Here is a 20,229-nt window from a genome sequence, read left to right on the forward strand (position 1 = left end):
TGTTTTCTCCTCCAGATTGTTTATCCAGCCTATCTTATCTAGATAGACATGCACAGATAATAATACGCACAAAAAAACAAGAGAGCAAAACAAATTGACAAAAGAAAACAAAACAATGAAAGAAGGAAAAAAAAAAGAAAGCCTGTAAATAGTTCAAGGTCTGTTTGTTGACTTTTAGGAGTGTTTTCCTGTCCAATCTGATGGGGTACCATGCTCTGGCCCCAAAGTGTATTTTTAGTACTCCCTTGTGACTTCCTTGCTCTGCTACCCTTGCTGTTCTGTTGCATCCCCTTAGTGTTTTGCCTCCGTGTGGTGGGTTCAGAAGTTCCCTCACTGTGTCTCCAGTGTTGTCCCCCGTAGGGCTATGGGTTAGTGAAGGATGTCGTGTTTTGCAGTGGGGCTGGCCATATGGTTCTCTCTGTGCATTGGCTGCTCTTAGCAGGGATATAGTCCTACAGACTTGGTGGGCCACAATTTGCTGCACTCTCTCTTCCTGCCCCTTTATTTGCTCCTGTGTACTCTTATCAGACATATCCCTCTCACTGAGCTGTAACTTCAGTGCTATCCTTCTGAAGTAAATTTTTCAGGGGGAAGGGGTTTGCATCATTTTTTCAACAGCATGTGCTCACTTTTTGTTACGTGTCACATTTTGGTAATTCTCACTTTTTACATGTTATTGAACACTTTAAAAACCACAGTACAGTGTAAACAAGGCTTATGAATGCACTGCAAAACAAAAATAATTGTATGACTCGCTTTACTGCCACAGTCTGGAACTGAACCTGCAATGTCTCCAAGGTATGCATTCTTTAACTGGTAAAAGTCATAATCCTGATCACTTCCCAAAATAACTGTCTTCTTATTGTAAAAACACACAGTCTAAGGGAGACATCGGTCAGTGTAAGACATGTAAAAACAATAATTTATAAATTATCAAGGGTTCATGAGGGGAGGGGGAGGGAGGGGAAAAAATGAGGAGCTGATGCCAGGGGCTTGGGTGGACAGTAGATGTTTTAAGACTGATGAGGGTAATGAATGTACAAATGTGCTTTACACAATCGATGTATGTATGTGTGATAAGAGTTGTATGAGTCCCTAATAAAACGATTTTAAAAAATAAATTAAAAAACAAAAGTGTAAAAACAAAAAAACCATGGCCCAATTGACATTTATATAGCATTGAGGAATTAAAAAGCACTTGCGGGGGGTGGAGACACTTGAAATACACTCCCAACATAACAAAAGAATCAGTGAAAACAAATCAAATCTAGGGTTAGATTAGGTCATGTAATATGGAAGCACCAGAATTCCAACACAGCTCCAGAATTATGAAGGCACAAGCAATTGCTTCAATGAAAGGGGCTTAGGTGGCACTCTTGGGTAAGTGTTGGATAGCAAGGTTGTGGGTGCAAATCCACTAGCCGCACTATTCCCATAAAGATTTATAGCCTCAGAAACTCTATATATAGGGTTGCTATGAGCTACGTGCCAGAACTGACTCAAAAGAAGTGAGTTTTTTTATAATAGAATGAAAAACAACTTTCCTTCTGTATTTAGGTATCTCAGGGTACCATAAACTGTGGTCATTGGTTTTCTTCATCTCTCTGCTTTATATTATAATGATATTTATTTATATTAAAGTAATAATTTTTGGCCCTCAGAAAAATGAAATGCAACAATAATGTGACCAGTCAGTTCTCTGGAGTCCCATCTATGTCAATGAAGAATATGACATAGTCCTGACTTGTCAAAAGTACATTAGGGATGCTATAAATTCTATCTGCTCTTCCTGATACAGATAACAGATTCCAGTTTTTGATTCTTCTACCAGAGATTCCTCTAGGATTCACATCTCCCCACTAAGTATCTTGCCTTCATATTTTGGTTTTAATGCCATGAACCAGTCTCCTTGGACTGACTGACTGAGGGGATACTGTATTTCTAGTTTATCCCAAACTAGCTACTTAGCGTCAATATACCTTTTAGGAAATCAGATCAATGGATGTAGTCAGAAATGCTACCACCAAGCTGTAAAAGACTTGGTTTTATTAAAATTTCATCTTGAAACACTCCAATTTGCCACTGAATTACATTCTTTGTTAAAAACAAAGGGTGTGAGACCCAAGTAGGAAAAAGAGAGTAAGAAGAATTAAGTATTTCTAAGATACATTCCTATCATGAACCTAAGATGCCTAAGTAATGCTGCTGAAAAGTTTCTTTTGAATCCATTGCTCCAAGTAATTGATGAACAGAAAATCCTCCTAGATCATTTGGTCCTCGTTCCTTCTCTAGAATGTTAAAATCAACCACAGAAAACATACTTCTAAGCATTACTTCTAAGCATCTATATGATGAACTAATAAGAATTCAGACTGCATGAGGCTGAAAATCAACTATGAAAACTTGTCTGGATCTCAGGCAGATTGAGTCAACCACAAATAATCCATTGTACATCTGGACCAAGAAAACACACAAGGATGCTACCATATTGGAAAAACAGATAAAGTAAGGGGAATTGGCCCTTTATACATCTTAATGTTCCTCTTTAGCAGCATACTTACAGTTTTAGTCAAAATATCTTAGGCCATTTTCTCTTACTCTAAGTGAACTCCCAACTCCATTTTATTTAGAAATAAAAAACTTAGAACCAGAAAAAGCAAGAAGTAAATAAGTATGATATAGGGGCTAAAAAATCATTACGTTTGGTAACAGAAAACACAAGAAATCCCGCCCCCCCTGGAAATTTTTAAGGCTAGCATTTCTCAATAATCAATCCCTTTATAAATACTTAGTGGCTTATTCTTTCAAATGAAAATTATGAATTAGTTTTTCAGGAAAACACTCAAAGTAGAATAACACTTGAATTTCAGGTATCCTATCATGTTAATTAGAGCTCCGTGAGCAAAGACAGAAAGACAGACAAACTGAACCACACAGTATTTCTTTGAAAGAAACAAACCTAATTATAAAAACAAAATCTTTTGTATCTCCTTCATTAGCCAAACCAACTCAATAGTAATCATTTGGCAACTTAATAGCAGTAAGAAGAAACAAATCTGAAAATGTTACCTTGAGAGCACAAAAGATGCAGGAATCGCCCATACACTTGTGACTCGTGAGTTGCCTGAAGCTACGACGGAAGATGTCCAAGTGCCACAAAACCTGACAAAGGGGGAAAACTGCATTAAAGTGCACAAAGTGAAAACACAAATACTGGAAGGTGAGCCCCCAGGGAGGTGAGCTTAACACTCTACGAGCCTGATTAGGTACAGCAGAAAGACAGAATCTAGCTCTAGCTTTGGGACTGTGAGACTACAGAGACGGCAAAATACATCCAAAGGGAAAATTTGAGAAGTACAATCCCTGGCTGTTTTTAACTGCCTTTGAATTGGCTTCCAACTCATGGCAACCTCATGCACACTGGAATCAGACTATTGTAATCTCTAGGATTTTTACTGGTTGAATTTCAAAAGTAGATCACCAGATCTTTCTTCTTATTCTGCTTTAATTTAGAACCTCCACTGAAACCTGTTCTGCATCACAGCAACAGGCAAGCCTCCACAGAGAAATGAGAGGTGGCTCTGCTTAAGGTCCATTCGTCAAGGAATGAAACTCAGGTCTCCCACATAGTAAGCAAAAATTCTACCACTGTTCATGTTAAAGGAATTCATGTTGAAATCTTCAATAGAAAGAGGATACAGAATTTAACAAATTTAAGAACCTGGATATTAAAAATAACCTATGTGATCATCTTTGATTTGTGAAAAGAATTTTGCTTTCTGTACTACAGAAAATCAACTAGGTGATAATACACCTAAGTCTCATAAGAAAGAAAGTGGGGGTTGGGGGTGAGGGAGTGTATATATAGTAAAAAGACAGTTCAGGAAGAAAGAGCACCAGGTTCAGAACTCTTCCTTAGGAAGATAAGTAGTAGTAGTTACAGCTATTATAGTTCTGTCATTATTATTGATTCTTTTTACAAATGAGATAATAGATATTCAAGGACATCATGTAGTTTGCCTATAAGACCACAGAGATACAAATTTTTAAGTGAATTCAGGCTGCTGGCCTCAGGAATTGCCAAATATTATATTTAGAAGAGTTATTAAAAATACAACATCAACAACTAAAAGCCAAAGCTCACCACAAGAAAGCCATTTACCTGGAGGGCACTGTTGAGGAAGCAGCTATTTTGCCCTGGCTCATTGCTGAGCCCTTTGCTGGGGGCTATGGAAGTCGAACTCCGAGGTGCAAACATTCCTTGGACGCTACCCCGACCTCCGGAAAAATAATTTCTCTTCCACGACATTATGGTTCACATTTAGCCTGAAAACACTGAGAAGATTTTGTATCCTTTGGGCAGGAAGTGTTTTTTTCTGCCGAAGTTCTCAATAGAAAGAAAATACAGAATTTAATGAATTTGTGTCAGAAGATTTTGAGTTTACAACCTTGCAAACATCACGTATGTAGCGCAAGAGACTCAGGTAATCTCTTAGATCCAGGGGACAGAGCTGTCCTTCATTTCCTCCAGATGACGTCCAAAGGGTAAATGGCCGGGACTGTTGCAAACAGAAGTCTGTAGGTGTTGCTTTCTTCTATTTTTCTTGAACCGCCTCCATAAAATCCCGGTGCAGTGTCTGTAACCCGTAACTCCAGCAGCATCCAAAATCGGGGTGAGAGGTGTTCTGTAGGCTGGTTTTTAATGCTTCTTCGGACGGAAGATTTTTCCAACTAGGAGTAGAAGCAGACAGATAAGCAGAAATCCAACATAACTGTTCTCACCCTCTACTGTCTTATCCCATTTTCTCTCAAGTAAAAAGGCTAACTAAAGTTCTGAGCAAGTGACAAAGATTCCACAGGCCAAGAAGTTTGTTGTATTTTTTTGGTAATTATAAGAGCGTTTTGTTGATGTTGTTGCTGATGGTTTTTTTAATGTGCTCAAAACTTCTATCATGCCATCCAGAGTTTCAGAAAATCTCTTTTCTCCTGTGACTAGAACAGCCAGCTGTGTCAGAGAGTTTTAATAGGAGAGATGGGAAAAAAAAATCAAAAGCTTACGTCAGTTAATGACTCTACTGGCTTTGTGCTGTTCTGCCAAGATCCACGTTGCCTCACCTCTCACTATAAACCTAACCTTGGCAAACAATGCCACAGGAGAAAAACAAAACAAAACCAGCAACAACAATTATAGAGAAACACTCAAACCAAGGAGGTTTAAAAAACAACCACCACCACAAAAAATATTACACATCGACAAAAACCCTCTCCACAAATTTCTAGAAGGAAATTAAAAAAAAAAGTCAAATATAAACTTTCAAAAATAAGGCTTAAAAAAAAGAAAGAAAAAAATCACCAAGTAAGCAAGCCCACACCAAATTGGGAGTGGAAACAATTTATTCTGGGTGTTGTGAGTAAAATCTCTTTAGAGAAGGTTGTACATGTGTATGGTTGTGAAAGCCTGTTTTAAGACGGGAGGGCCAAGTAATGGTGTGTGCCAGAGAAACCTCTACTGCGGATAACCCACATGTCCTTGGCAGCTGTAGAGGAAGACGAATCTCTCCTGTGCTTGTCTGTTCGGTTTTTGTCAGAGAACCAAATGGATGTTTAAGTTACCCCTTGGGTTAGGTTTAGGGGTTCACAATCAAAGATCATCCACTTAATAACTTTACTTTTCAATTAGTTAAAATGCTGGAGAAACAACAGGAAGTAATACCAAACCAAGCACCTTTCTGAGATAGAAATGTTTCTAGTCTTCATTTTTAAGTTTTCTAATAAAGCTGCAAAATGTTCACGTAAGAAAAAAATTTTAAATACAAGTATTAAAATTCACTTCATATAGTTCCCTAAGGCTAAAAGCAAACAAATATTCTAACATCTTAATTATTCTCTGGGAGATAACCTAGCATTATCTCTAGTGTGCCCAGTGGAAAATTTGAAGCACAGGCATATTAAATGGTTTCACAAGACTGTTCTTTCCCTTCTCTAAATTCCCCAACTATTTATAATCTGCATGTCACAACTAAAGTATTCCATTAAATGCTATACTGTCATATCATATGTTTTTATCATGTACTATCTTTTTAATACAGGGTCTGCCACATATTCCAAATATGACTATCTAATATGAAATATTAATTTGTGTCAGATTTGTTCTAAACACTGTACTTACATTCCTTATTTAATCTTCCTAAGAGCTAAAAGATTATGTACTATCAGCTCCATTTTATAAATTGTAAAATGAAGCCTTAAAGATGTTAACTTGCCCCATTTAAAGCTGGTGAGTGGCAGAGCTATAATTGTTTGACTATTATAGTGTAACTTAATTATGTATTGTATATGATACGATTCAAAAAACTCCAATCACCATGCCAGTCATGAAAGAAGCCCGAGATAAATACGGTCTGATGATTAGCATGGCACCAAGAAGGAATCCAGATTTCTCACACAGACTACAAGACCCTCCAGTCTGGACACACACCCTAAAACACTTGAAGAAGCTAAGAAACATCCAACAAGCCACACAGCATTCCTTCAGCTCAACTGTTGCACAGGAATGACAAGTACCCTGCCTCCACTTAGCTCACAGTCAGAAACACTTAGCAGATAGGTGGAGTTTCCAGTATCCACATTAGGAGCCTATTGAAACTCGTTTGCCCTTATGACACATGTCTTTGTGAACAGGGAGCAAAAGGGGGAAAGGCAGTAGCAGAAAAGGGTTTCTCAAGGTTTAAATGGCAGCATTATGTCTGGGAAGGCAGTGAACGCTCATACTTGTTCAAGGTGTGTCAGAAACTAGAGGTAAGTGCCAACAACAAAGCCAAGAGAGGCAGCAACAAATGGTCCAGGAAAATACTGATGACAAATTGGAAACATCACACTTAAATTGGAGGTTCAAAAAATATAATCCTCCCCAATGCCATCTACTGAACATATGCAGGAAATTAAATTCTATGTCCCTTGACTATAACAACTTGATATTTAAAAAAGAAAACTTCTTAGACAATACTTAAGTATTTGGGGCAATGAAGTAAAATGTCTGCAATGTATTCTGAAATAACTCAGAAGAAAAATTTATACACACATACATATAGAAAGAGAGAGAATAGCACAGCAAATGTGGCAAAGCATTAAAAATAGGTGATTTTTTTCTGATGGAAATATGAGAACTCTTTGTATAGTTTTTTTTAATTAGCTGAAAAGAATTGTTGTCTTGAAAAAAAAAGTTGACAAATATGTTAAAATTACCTAGAACTTTATGTATTGTTGGAGGCCAGGCAGACCTGAGGGGTACGTGATGCGCAGCTAACTGCAAGGGCAACAGTTCAAATCCATCAGCCATGGAAACTCTACGTGGGTCTCTTTAAATCAGAATTGACTCAATGGCAGTGGATTTGGGATATGCACTATTAGTGATTCAACTTAGAACCATGACCAAATTATTAAATTGGCAGAAAATAAATACCATGCCAAATAATGTTGGCAATCCAAACTTTTAAAAATAAAAGAAGTATAGCTATGCATACAAAATAAGACTTGAATACTACTTCAAGAAAAAGTAGATCTTGAAATGTAGTATAATTGGCAAAAATCAAGCAACTAAATGTTATAATTAAATATTTTATGTAAAGGTGTAAGAAGCAAGCCATATAGAGTAATTGTGATGCATGGTTGAGCGCTCTGCTTCGGTGGGGAAGGGGCAGGAGATACCATGCCTGGCTGCAACTGTGACAAAAAGTGCCTGAAACAGTCCAACAAACAGACTAAAGAAAGAGAAGAAGAACAGAGGAAACTCAAGGAGCTAAAAATGAAGGTTGTACGAAAGGACCCCTGGCCACGGGAAGAATTAAGAAGTCTAGCATAAAACAAGCTACTCGTTGTAACCAAGGCAATGGTGAGCCTTCATTACACTGTTTAAATAATTGAATTATCTGCTATAACATGTTACCACCTGTAGTTAGAATAAAGTGATGTTGTTTGTATAAGGCTGGGGGTGGGGGCAAAAACCAATCTGCAGAGTAGTCAGATTATGCTACTGGCTGATCCCCTCTGGCCACAGTCAAGGGTCTCAAACAACTTTACTATCAGATAGAAATCATTGTAATCGTGATTATCCTGGATTGAACTTGATACTCAGTCAGCTGACTTCCCTCTTGACCCAATCTGAAATTGGTCTAGGTCCAAGTATTTCTTGATTGTTCCATGTCAAAAAAATTTCTGCCCTGGCCTTTTAAATACTGATGGTGGTCTTTCTTACTTTTTAACTCATTATTTGTATTTTTATCTTTGTATTATTATTATTTTATCCTTACAACTTTATTTTGTTTCTGAGTTTTATTGTTTGTTGGGTTTTCCAGCTTGTGAAGCACAGAAGGAGAAGATGCATAGAGATAAGAACTGAGGGTTTATAGGGGAGAAAAGGATGAGGGTGGGAGATGGGGAAAGTTAGAGGGTTCAGGAAGCAAAAAAAGTAAGTAAAAAGGGGAGGGAGTACTAGAACTGATGGCGATTACACAACTCATTTTAAAAGTGATTTAACTATAAAAAAGTTCCAGAATTGATTGGAGTAATGATTGTACAATTCTTCTTGATATGATTGAACTATTGAATTGTATGATATGTGGATTATGTGCCAATAAAATTATGAAAAAATAATTAAAAGTTTTAAAAAAGAATGAAGTGATGTTTTGGAATCTATTGGACATTTAAGAATAAACTTTTGTTAAGTAAACACACACACACACACACACACACATGCACATGGTGGCACTGTTTGGTAAGTATTGGACTGCTAACCAATACAAGGTGGATGGCTTACCCCCAGCAGCCACTTCGTGGGAGAACACTGACATTATCTGCTCCTGTAAAGACTTACAGCAAAGGTCTCTCTGAGTCTAAATCGACTCCACGCCAATCGGGCTGGTATTTTGTTTATGTACATACATAGACTGCGTCACCTCTTTAGTTCTCCTCACTCGGCCAGTCCTCTTTCAGCTGCGCAGTCAGAGTAAACCCAGTGCACGGTCCTGTCAGCAGCTGATCTTGGTTCTTTTTATGCCCTGAATTCTGTACCACCTGGAAATAACCCAATTTATTTTTGGGGTGAAAAAAAAGGATGATGACGACAATGACATGGGTTAAATGATCCAAATCCCAGATAAGCTACCTAAGTATTGTAAGGCTTCGTTTTGTGGGTCTGAAAATGATGCCACAATACCTACTTCCTACTTTAGATTTTTTATTAAAAAAATGTTATGGTCAATGGAATTACAAAAGTAATAGCAAATTTTTCAAAACAAAAACAAATAATGATTTTAATGAATGAGTTAATTGCTAAGCCTATTATTAGAAAGGTAAGTTCTGTTTTTAGGGCCTCAGATGACTAGAAAATTGTCAACTACCAGGAATGTCATCTAATTGCATAAAAACAATAAGATGTATCACATAAGATAAGATAAATTAAACTCACATAATTTAGGGAAAACATTTTAATTTATAATGTTTCTCTTTTTTTAACAAATACAATTATTTTTCAAATACAAAGTTTAATTTACTCTTTGTGGTGAAGTGAAAGTGTGGTGTGGTTCTTTGTAACTACCAGCAAACAACTGAGCAGGAATATGCAAATAAGTTGTAGAGGCCTCTAACTCAAAGATTCATCACTTTTGCCAATGCACTGAGTATAAAGTGAGGCATTTAGAAGCAAGAACAGGGAATCTCATGGTCATCCAAAGAGAAAAGTTGAGAGCAGAGTTCATCTGAGATCCCTGAGCAGAGAAGAGGCCGCAGCACACAAAGCCGCGTGGGTGCCCTTTGGGCATTGATCAGCATTAAAGGAGCTTTGTATCCAAGCAGGGCAGAAATCAAAGGACTAAGTGACTAAGAGGCCAATAGCCTGCCAGTATGGCTGAGAAGAGGCACTGTGGAGAAAAGAACTGTAACCTGAAAATGTTCTTAGCTTTCCCATTAAATAATTAATAATTAGAATGTAGACTGTACAAAGTATGAGTCTAGAAAAACTAGAATTTTCCAAAAATTACTATTAGCCATTTTGAATCTGAGAATCATCTGGCCTACTATGTCAGAAATGACAGATTAAAGAGGAATTATATAACACAATCATTATCAAAAAGAAAATTTCAAGATCTTTTCTGAAGTAAGCCACCATCAGTGATAGGATAATATCCATATGTCTACAAGGAAAACCTGCTGAATAAGGTTGAATAAGGAAGCTCGAATAAAAATCGATGCATTCGAACTATAGTGTTAGCGAAAAATATTGAAAGTACCATGGACTGCCAAAAGAACAAGCAAATCTGTCTTGTAAAAAGTACAGACAGAAGCATTCTTAGAAGCAAGGATGGCGAGACTTCATCTTGCATACTTTGGACATGCTGTCGGGAGAGATCAGTCCCTGGAGGACATCGTGCGTGGTAAAGCGGAGGAGCAGAGAAAAAAAGATAGACTGACACAGTGGCTACATTAATGGGCTTAAATATAAGAACAATTGTAAGGATGACACAGGACCAGACAGTGTTCCATTCTGTTGTACACAGGGGTTGCTTTGAGTCAAAACCAACTTCACAACACCTAACAACAACATGTATAACAGAAAAAGCCTATAAAGCAGTTCTACTCTAGAACTCTGGAACACACGGGGTCGTCACACGTGAGAATCTATCTGTTGCCAATGGGTATTGTTATTATTACTTTCCAAACATTTCATCTTCACTAGTTCTTAGCTTTAAAGATAACCACACACAGGTCTTCTGTATTTTTAGAAACAATAGCAATAACAAAAATACCTTAAATGTATTGCCTCCTGTGCTTATTGTTCTAAATGTCTTCAATCTTTCACTATTAAATGTCTCTACAATTAATAATTTACAGCTGCTGCTTCACTGTCAGTCTTTTTAGACATGGTACTTCTTCCTAACCCCACTCTCACAATTTTACTTCATATAACATTCACTTCCTAAAAAATTCTAATTTTGAAAGTCACAGACCTTCTGCAGACCTCATTCTTCCTAAATTTTCTGTGACACTTAACACAGATACCTGCCCTCTAGGCTCCTTTGGATCTACATGACTGTGGATTCAGTGGATGAATTGAGAATAGAAGTATGAATCAAGTGTGAAGGAAGGACAAGTGAATAACTGTTTCTCCTATTGCTGTGACGGAGCATTTCTCTTTTGTGGCTTTCTTCAAAGCAGGCAACCCCTAAAGTGCAAACCAGACTTTATTGGTCTTTTCTATAGCCCTTCCCTAAATGTTCTAATACCCACCATTTTTATAACAAGTTTTCTATCCAAATATGAAACCATCTCCTTCCTCCTAAAATCAGTTCCTCTTCAGATTGCGTGTGTGTGTGTGTGTGTGTGTGTGTGTGTGTGTTTTGGTTTTGGTTAGGGCATCTCCAATTATATAATAATTGATACTATTTCCTATTTAGAGACCGAGGATCAGATTTGAATTTCTCTTTTCATTCACTCTAGCCTCATAGCTGGTGCCTTAGTTTAGATTCTCACGCTCTCTCATCTGGACCACTCACTGTAGGGCATTGCTGGCTACCTGCCAGGCCTCCAAGCCAACATGTAACGACGACAGAGCTGATTCTTTAAAATACAATTCAGACAATGCCACACTCCTTTTCAAAGATCTTCAATGACTCTCAGAGGGGGTATTCTTTTGATAGAGAAGAATAATGAAAATTTTCTAATTCACCAAAAGGAAAAAACAAACTCGCTGCCATCAAGTTTCTGCCAACTCATAGCAACCCTTTAGGACAAGGTAGGACTGCTTCTGTAGTTTCTGAGACTGTGACCCTTTACAGGAATAAAAAGCCTCATCTTTCTCTGTGAAGTGGCTGGTGATCGTATGGTTACCAGCCCAACGTATAACGACTATAACACAGGGAGGCAAAATTAATTAATTAATTTTTCTCAATAATATGCTTCTCTCATAATTTTTCTTGCTTGCTTGCTCCTCTGATAGCAGGCTAAAAACATAAATTAAAAAAATATATATATATATATATTTTAAATGTAGCCACTGGCTTCTTTTGCCAGATTTTTTCCTTATAAACTCAAATTATTATAGCTTTTACATTGCAGTTTTATGATATTTACCTATTTTCAAATAAGATTAATTCCTAGTTTCTGAGATTAAATTAAATATAACTGGTATCTACTGAAGGTTTAAGAATCACGGGGCATTACCACCATATCTAGCCTCATCTCGTGGGGGGGGTTCAACCAGCTGATCTTGCAGTAAGCCTCCAAGTACATAATCCACTAACTCATCCTTCAAAAGCTTTCCCAAATCCTCTCCCTCTTTCATCTTTCCATTCTCCTAATTTGTTGCATCCTCCTCAGGACTCTTCAGTGCGTGGGGCAGGGGAGGGGGATTCAATCACATTATTAGCTTTCTCCATCAAGGCCTGTTATGCTTTTGGGTGAGTGTTTGACTGCTAACCATAAGATCTGCAGTTCAATCCCACCAACTACGCCACAGGAGAAAGATGAGGCTGTCTGCTCCCGTAAAGATTTACAAAGCAGTGGAGTTATCATGTTACAGTTATTTGTGCACAAGTACTACATTGTATAATATATTCCATAAGAATACCTATTATTTCACACAGATGTAAATTATTGAGTTTAATTGAAAGAGAAACTTTTATTTGAAGAGGTAAGTTTTCAAGAACCAATTCTAACATCCTGATAAGTTCAGACTCACAGCAACCCTATCCCGGCAGGCGTCCTCAAACTACGGCCTGCATGCCACATGCAGCCCGCCAAAGACATTTATCGGGCCGCCAGATGTTTTTGCCCTGTTTGTTTTTTTACTTCAAAATAGGATATGTGCAGTGTGCATAGGAATTTGTTCATAGTTTTTTTTTTAAACTCTAGTCCGGCCCTCCAATGGGTCTGAGGGACAGTAAACTGGCCCCGTTTTAAAAGTTTGAGGACCCCTGCATAGGTTAGGGTGAAACTGCCCCTGTGAGTTTCTGAGACTGTAACTCTTTAAGGGAGTAAAAAGCCTCGTCATCCCCTGTGGAGGTGACTGATGGTTTCAAACTGCTGACCTTTTGCATAGCAGCTCAACTCATAATAACCACTACACCCCGAGGGCTCCTATTTCTTAAGTATCTCTATCTAATTAGTTTGAGATACTGCTAACAAGTCTTTCTAATGGAGATTAAACCAACAGAAACATATTTGCTTTTGATTTAAACTTGGGACTAAAAGAGAGATAAGCATCTACAATCACAAAAAAGGCTAAGCTATTTGTTGATTTATGGGCTGGTTATCTCAAATTCACCAGTGAATATAGTGACTCTGCTCAAACGATTTACTGAGGATTGGACTTTGGCAACTTTAAGTTATTACGTCATGTACAACAGGATAGAATTGTGTATTGATGAAAGACAGAAAGTGTTATTTTCCCTACTTAAGGATTTTTTTAAAAATTGTCACAACAAATGTCAGAAACCATTTGGACAAGAAAATATGTTTCACTGTTATGATTGGCAAATTACAAGAACTAAGAAATGGCACCTGCAGGCGACTTAACAACAACCAGTTAACTTCGAGCCAATTTCCACTCCTAATGACGGCACATGTGTCAGAGAAACACTGCTGAATTTTCAGCAGTAGATCAGCAGGCCTTTTTCCAATGTGTCTCTGGGTAGACTCTAATCACCAATATTTTGGTGAGCAATCAAGTGTGTTAACTATTTCTGATAATTTAAGCTGTCCTTATAGATGATTGACTGACATGTGCAGTATGGTAGTAGAAAGAACATATGGGTTAAAAGAGTAGCCCTCTGTAGAGTAAACCACACTGTAAAACTTCAGGAGACACCAGGCTCGCAGTGGAATCAAAAAGTGCTAATTCCAGAGAAATGATGTGAGTTATACAATTCAGGGATCCAGACTTCTGGAGTAGCTAAGTCTGGATTCCACTATCCGTCAGTACTGCCACACAGGACAATTTACTGAGTCTCCCTATGTCTTGGGTACCTCACTAGTAAAATGGAAATAATGCAAGGATAAGCAAAATAGCATTGCTACTAATGTTCCAGTTTATGCATCCATTCATTTATTCAGAACAAAGCATGTTTGTGGTAGTTATATAATTGTCAATTTGAGAGGATTACGAGTGAAGGGGTGGAGTCTAGTCTGCTAATCGGATCATAGCCAATGAGGCTTCTGTGTGGGCATTATCTTCTCCTGAGAATTCTGGGAAATCTGGTATTTCCTCCTTGGAGGTGGGAGACTCTCGGCTCACTCCCTGGGAGACATAGCATCTAACAAGACACACGGATCCACCCTGATGCAGAGACCCCTGCCAGCGCTGAGATGTTTCCAATGACACTGGATCCAAGGACTTTCTACCCACTGTCCTGTGATCTACATTCGGCATCATTGCATGTGTTTCGTGAGGCTGAAGAGGGCTTTATAGATTGATATCAGACATATGGGCTAATATCAGACTTACGGACTTGATCTGGACTGGGCTGGGATGTTTTTCAATGTTCAATTGCTCTTGTATATAAATCTCTTTCTTATACACATGTGTGTCCATGGATTTGTTTCTCTAGTCTCCCCAGACTAACACAATGTTTAAACATGTCTCTCCAGCCAGTGGACAGTTGCAGGCAGATTCTTGCAGTAATATACTTGTCTTAGTCTCGTTGCGGTACTTTCAAAACAGACGTGCAATCAAAACAATGGTTTCTGAGGGGTACGCTGGGCCAGTTAAATTCGAGGAAGGGAGGCCAAGTCAGAGGGTTATGGGGACTGCTTTTCAGAATTCACAAGGAGTTATCTTGATAGATTTTTCAAAAGAATAAAAGATGTTATTCTTTTATTAAAATTTATCTATACTTGTAGTGAAAGTTTTAGGAAAATTGAAACTTGCATTGGTAAGAAAAAGCCCAGGAAGGTTACGCTGAGGAATTTTTTCCATCATGACAATGCATTCTTTGAGGAGAAGTAGGGCTATCCTATGAGAATTTCATTTGGAAATCATATCCCATTCCCAACAGCCTCAGCAGACTTCTTTTTGTTCCCAGACGTCAAAAAATCGTTCAAAGGAACACAATTTTTGAAGAGGCAGAACCATTTGGGGAAAGGTTAGAGAGATGGACATGTTAGGTAGCCAGACAGGGAAAGGGGGGTTGTCCTGCCCAGGGCTGCCCAGGCCCCCTACAGGAAGCTGGGAAGAACATTAGGCGACCCATAAAGATTTTAACTGGGCAAGCTCAAAGTCAGGCCCCAAGCCAGAAGGGCATTACACCTGGGTGGCCCTTCCACCTGCCTACCCAGCGGGACGTTTAAAATACCCTGGCAGCGGGAAGGCAGCCTCTTCTTTATCCTGCTTCTGTGCTCAGGCCCATGTCCCTTGCTCTCTGGCCTCAGGTCACCACGTGTGGGCACGCAGTCTCACAAGGTTGCCCACGTTCAGTTATGGGCCCCAGCATGGCTTCCGCGTGGTTTAGCATGCTTCCCTGAAATAGCGTGTACCCTTTGGGACTGAAAAACCTAAAACTTCTCCCGTCCTTTATAAAAGGACCCACTTGGATGACAAACCAGGCTTCAGTGTGAATTCTTTCTCAAGCAAAGCCAAGAACGAAGTGTTATCCACTTGAGAAACCTATCAGAAATGCCACCTTCAGAAGTATCTAGGCATAGATAGAGAATATGTCAAGAAACAATAGCTTCACATTTAATTTTGATATTTTTGCTTAATACAAGTTCCTATGACTTTGTAGCAATGCTTTGTGACTTGCCCTCATAACAGCTGTGATAGTTAGGGGTTTTGTGCTAACGTGGCTAACATAGGGACATGTGGCTGGATGTTAGCCTGTCAATCAGGTCGCACAGCTTGACTGGAGGGCAACCAAGACAAATGGCCCTCTGAGGCTGGCCTCTTCCTCTCTATCCCTGGAGACGGGCACACACACTCTCTCTCTGCTTTCACCTTCCTGTGGCCGAGCCCTGTGGTGCCACGCTGAGATCTGCAAGAACCCTGGAGATGCTTCTGGATCTACCAGACTTTACACCCACTGGCCTGTGATCTTCCCACATTTTGCATCATTGCATATGTTGTGTGAGTCTAAAGGGAGATTTATGGACTAGTATCTGTCCGACTTATGAACTTGATCTGGACTGGGATGTTTGCTTAATATATAATTACTTCTTAGCATAAAGCTCTCTCTTACACATATATATGAGTGCCACTGAATGTTTTTCTAGTCTACCTGGTTTAACACAACATCTCACAAACTTAGCAACACCCTCAATGCTGACTCATAGCGACACCCTATGGGTTTCCAAGACTGTTTATGGGGTACAAAGCCCAGTCTTTCTTCCTCAAAGCTGCTGGCAGTTTTGAACTGCTGACCATGCTAGAGTGTGCATAAAAATTAAATCAAATAATGCATAAACATATAATTAACCCAGTGCCTAGTATGTGGTAGGGGTTAAATAACTACTTTAGTGATAATGATGAAGAAGATGAACTTTCATTTTAGTCCTGGTTCCATCACTTTTAGGCTATAACTTGGGAAAGTTACTTAGTATTGTGAAGTCTTCCATTTACTCATCTACAAAACAAATAAAATTGTGAAAATTCAATAAAATAATGTATCCAAATTTCCAAGTCAGTACAAGAAACCAGGGCAGCACTCAATAAATTGGTTCTCTTTTCCCCATATCCCAACACAGACCAAGAAAAATAATAATTGAAAATCCACCTATCATACATATTAAAGAATTAAAAATCTCCTTACTAAAATTCTTTAAAACGCACATACAAAAATATTCATTCTGTGTATTCTGTTCCCAAGAAGGACTACTACTATCCTCTTTCACATCCTTGTCCTTCCCAGTCCTATGTAATACAAACAATCCTTCCTGCACAGCAAAAGTTTGAAGAAGCCATAATCCTCACAACTTATAGAAAGAGAATTATGATAATCATACTCTATCAAGAAGGAATAGTCATTTATATTAATGTCCTTAATAGACTATATTTTAAAATATGCTTCCCCACCTCCACCTCCCAATTGAGACTAATCTCTCCCTCTAAGGAACTTCTTTATAACAACAAAAGCAAGATACCATTGCTGTCAAGTCAACCCCAACTCACAGGCCAACATAGAACTGCCCATAGTACTTCTAAGGAAGGAGTCTTAGATCTTTCTCTTAGGGAGTGAGAGTTAGTTTAAACATTGTACCCCCTAGGGCTCCTAGGAACTTCATTAATTAGTACTCAGTATACCAGTACTTCATTATAATACAAAGTAGAAAGTTACATTGTTTTATACTCAAAAGAAGTCTCACCCTAGTTAAAGAAAACAAAGAAATGTTTGTGAAATCAAAATCACTGTTTCAGATTAGAGATAACCCAGTTTTAGGAGCTACAGTCAGCTCTCCTATCTCCTTCTCTTATCACCTGACTGGATCATATCAATTCTATGACCCTGTTTTAAAAAGGTCTCTGGACGAAAGAGTCTATTTGGGGGCCAGTAGAGCAAACACCACTTCCTTTCTCTACGATCTTTACAATGTCACCAAACCAAGAACAAAACAAAACTCAGTGTCATACAGCTCATGCTGCCTCATAAGGACCCTAAAGGACAGGGTAGAACTGCCCCTGTGAGTTTCCAAACTAACTCTTTATGGGAGTAGAAAGTCCTGTCTTTCTTACTCAGAGTGGCTGGTGGTTTCAGATTGCTGACCTTGAGGATCTCAGCCCAGCATGTAACCATCATGCAGTGGTTAAAGGAAAGAGTATCAATAGTAATTCATTAGACACGGAAAGTAAAGCAATAATTATGAGTTCCAAACTCAAAACTATACTTACTGCCATCAAGACAATTCCGAAACTCATAGTGGCCCAATAGGACAGAGTAGAACTGCCCCTTTGGGTTTCCAATACTGTACCATCTTTATGGGAGGAGACGACCACATGGTTCTCTGCAAGGGGCTAGTGGGTTCGAACTGCTGACCTCGTTTAGCAGCTCAGTGCTAGACACTATGTCATCAGGGTTCCTTAGAGTTGCTCTATAATCCATTCAATAACTTAGAGCCAGATAGTTTCCCCTAATTAAAAAAAAATTACTGGGGTTTTCTTAGTTTATATATTTGATTGCAACAATATCTTTAGGAATCATTAAACTCAAATTGTTTTAGCACTAACTGCATAATGAAAGCTTGATGGCTCTATCAACAAAGGAAAAGGGGGATGCGGTGGGGAGAGGAGCGGCACTGACAGCACTGGCTTGCCTCATTTCTGTCAGAACACTGGCACTGAGTGGTACAGGCAACTCCAGTGTGAGAGTCAGCACATGACTGGAAGGTAACAGAGGAGAGAAGGGCATCTATAAAGAACTCCTCTTTTGTGGGGGTGGGAGTGGAGGGATGGGCAGGGATCTGCTGAAATTTATTCAAACAGTCTTGGCAATACTCCAGAGCAAATATACTACCAGGGTTTGGGTCGGTTCACATCTTAGCTTTACTACTCACAATTAAGTGACCTTCAGCCAGTTTCTTAGTTCCTCTGGCTCTTTCAATTATAATAATAGTAACTATCATCTAGTGAACACCAGCAAATATGGTAAGCACTGGACACACATTATACCCTTGGATTTTCACAAATGGGGATTCTTTTCCTACAAAGGAAAAAAAAATCCTCATGTTCTTTCTAGTTATGCATAACTGTTATGCACAACTGCTTCCTAGTGGGATATCTGCCTAGCAAGTTATAATGGAAATAAGTAGTGAATAGAGCCCTGACCAAAGCACCCAGCACCTATCACATAGTAGGAGCTCAGGAAGTCATTACATAAGTGCAACTGTCATTTGAATAAGTGATTCAATTGAACAGCAATAAAATTCCAAAACAAGTTTCCCCTAACATTACCACCATTAAAAAACAACAACAACAAACCTTTTAATTAACAATACTGCTTGGGATACTTATGACTACATGAAAAAATGGTGTTATATATCCGGTATCCAAACACACACACACACACACACACACACACACACACACACACACTCCAAACATATATAAGGTGAGAATCAAAGAAATACAAAGCAAATTATGAAAGTAATACTTGCCTTAATTTGAACATCAACTATATCTTTTTCTTTCAAAAGAATTAGGGACCAGGTGCTAATGAACAAGTCTATCTAACTTCCCAAAAAACAATTCCCAGAAGCATTTGTTATCCTGGAGTATTCAGCAAACAATATCCCCAGACTCACATTTTGTCAAATTCTAGTGAATTTTGCCAACATTATTCTGCTAATAGGAAAAAGAGAATACTGTAACTATGGGAGTAAATGTTATATTTCAATTTAGTCATAAAATAGGCTCTTTTCTTCGTTATTGTTTTTGCTAGTATGTTAATACTAGCATATAAGGAGTTTTTTTTAATCACAAGTAATCATCTATTTAAAGGACATTTAAAACAGTAAATCACAATCCTGACTTTTATTTCTAAAGCTGAAAACAAACAAACAAACAACTCTAAGAGAATGGCTTTTCAAGCCTGTGGTGAAAATCAAATTTCCAAATCTTAATAATTGAAAGAGAAAACATAAGTAGAAACAACAGGCAGTCAGCAGCCTCCTGAAAATGAAGAAAATCTTACAACCTCAATTTCAAAGTTTAAACCTCCAAAGTTATAAGAAATACTTCACAACGACAACATCCTTCCACCACGCAGTTTTAACACAAGCATAATACTTACAGGAGAATACACTTCACCTCCCCCAAAAGACCTCAAGCAATCACAAGAAAGGGCATGGCACGGCAAGTGATAGAGAAATGGGGAGGGACCCCGGCCGAGCTAGAGCTGTGGGGAGGGAAGGACACAGAGGGAGGAGACAGGCAGCTAGCAACAATGGGAAACTGTGAATCTAAACCACAAAGGCTTCCCGCCGAACAGGATATATCAGGGAGCAGGGCAATTCTTTTTACTACCTGCCAGGAATTCTGTACTGACAATTCATAATAAAGCTACAAAGATGGAGCCTCCAATTAAATGAAAACAAAGTACACTTACAAAAACTAGACTGGAGGTTGAAGAAAAACAATTATAAGGTTGTTTCCTCCAGAGGCATTCCTGATCACAGAGGTCAGCAGTGTAACAATAAGTTTTGCTGGGTGGCAGCTCCTTTCCAAAGAAGGGCCAGCCCTCTAAAAGGCACTTT

General features: G+C 38.6%; 1 protein-coding gene across 4 annotated transcripts in view; it reads right to left on the bottom strand.

Moving 5' to 3' along the window:
* Positions 1-19,827, bottom strand: part of USP54 (ubiquitin specific peptidase 54) — a 105,974-nt gene extending 86,147 nt beyond the window's left edge. For all 4 annotated transcript variants that reach the window (XM_045291194.1, XM_045291193.1, XM_045291192.1 and 1 more), the window contains exons 1-3: positions 19,767-19,827; positions 4,163-4,731; positions 3,070-3,162 (exon numbers count right to left, since the gene is read on the bottom strand). In XM_045291194.1, the coding sequence (XP_045147129.1) occupies positions 3,070-3,162; positions 4,163-4,309 (240 nt within the window). In that variant the 5' untranslated portion in view covers positions 4,310-4,731; positions 19,767-19,827. The remainder of the gene's footprint in view (positions 1-3,069; positions 3,163-4,162; positions 4,732-19,766) is intronic.
* Positions 19,828-20,229: the final 402 nt, after the last annotated feature.

This window comes from Echinops telfairi, unplaced genomic scaffold, assembly GCF_000313985.2.
Source record: "Echinops telfairi isolate 266 unplaced genomic scaffold, ASM31398v2 ScPeMD7_70;HRSCAF=299, whole genome shotgun sequence".
Classification (NCBI taxonomy): Eukaryota; Metazoa; Chordata; class Mammalia; order Afrosoricida; family Tenrecidae; genus Echinops; species Echinops telfairi.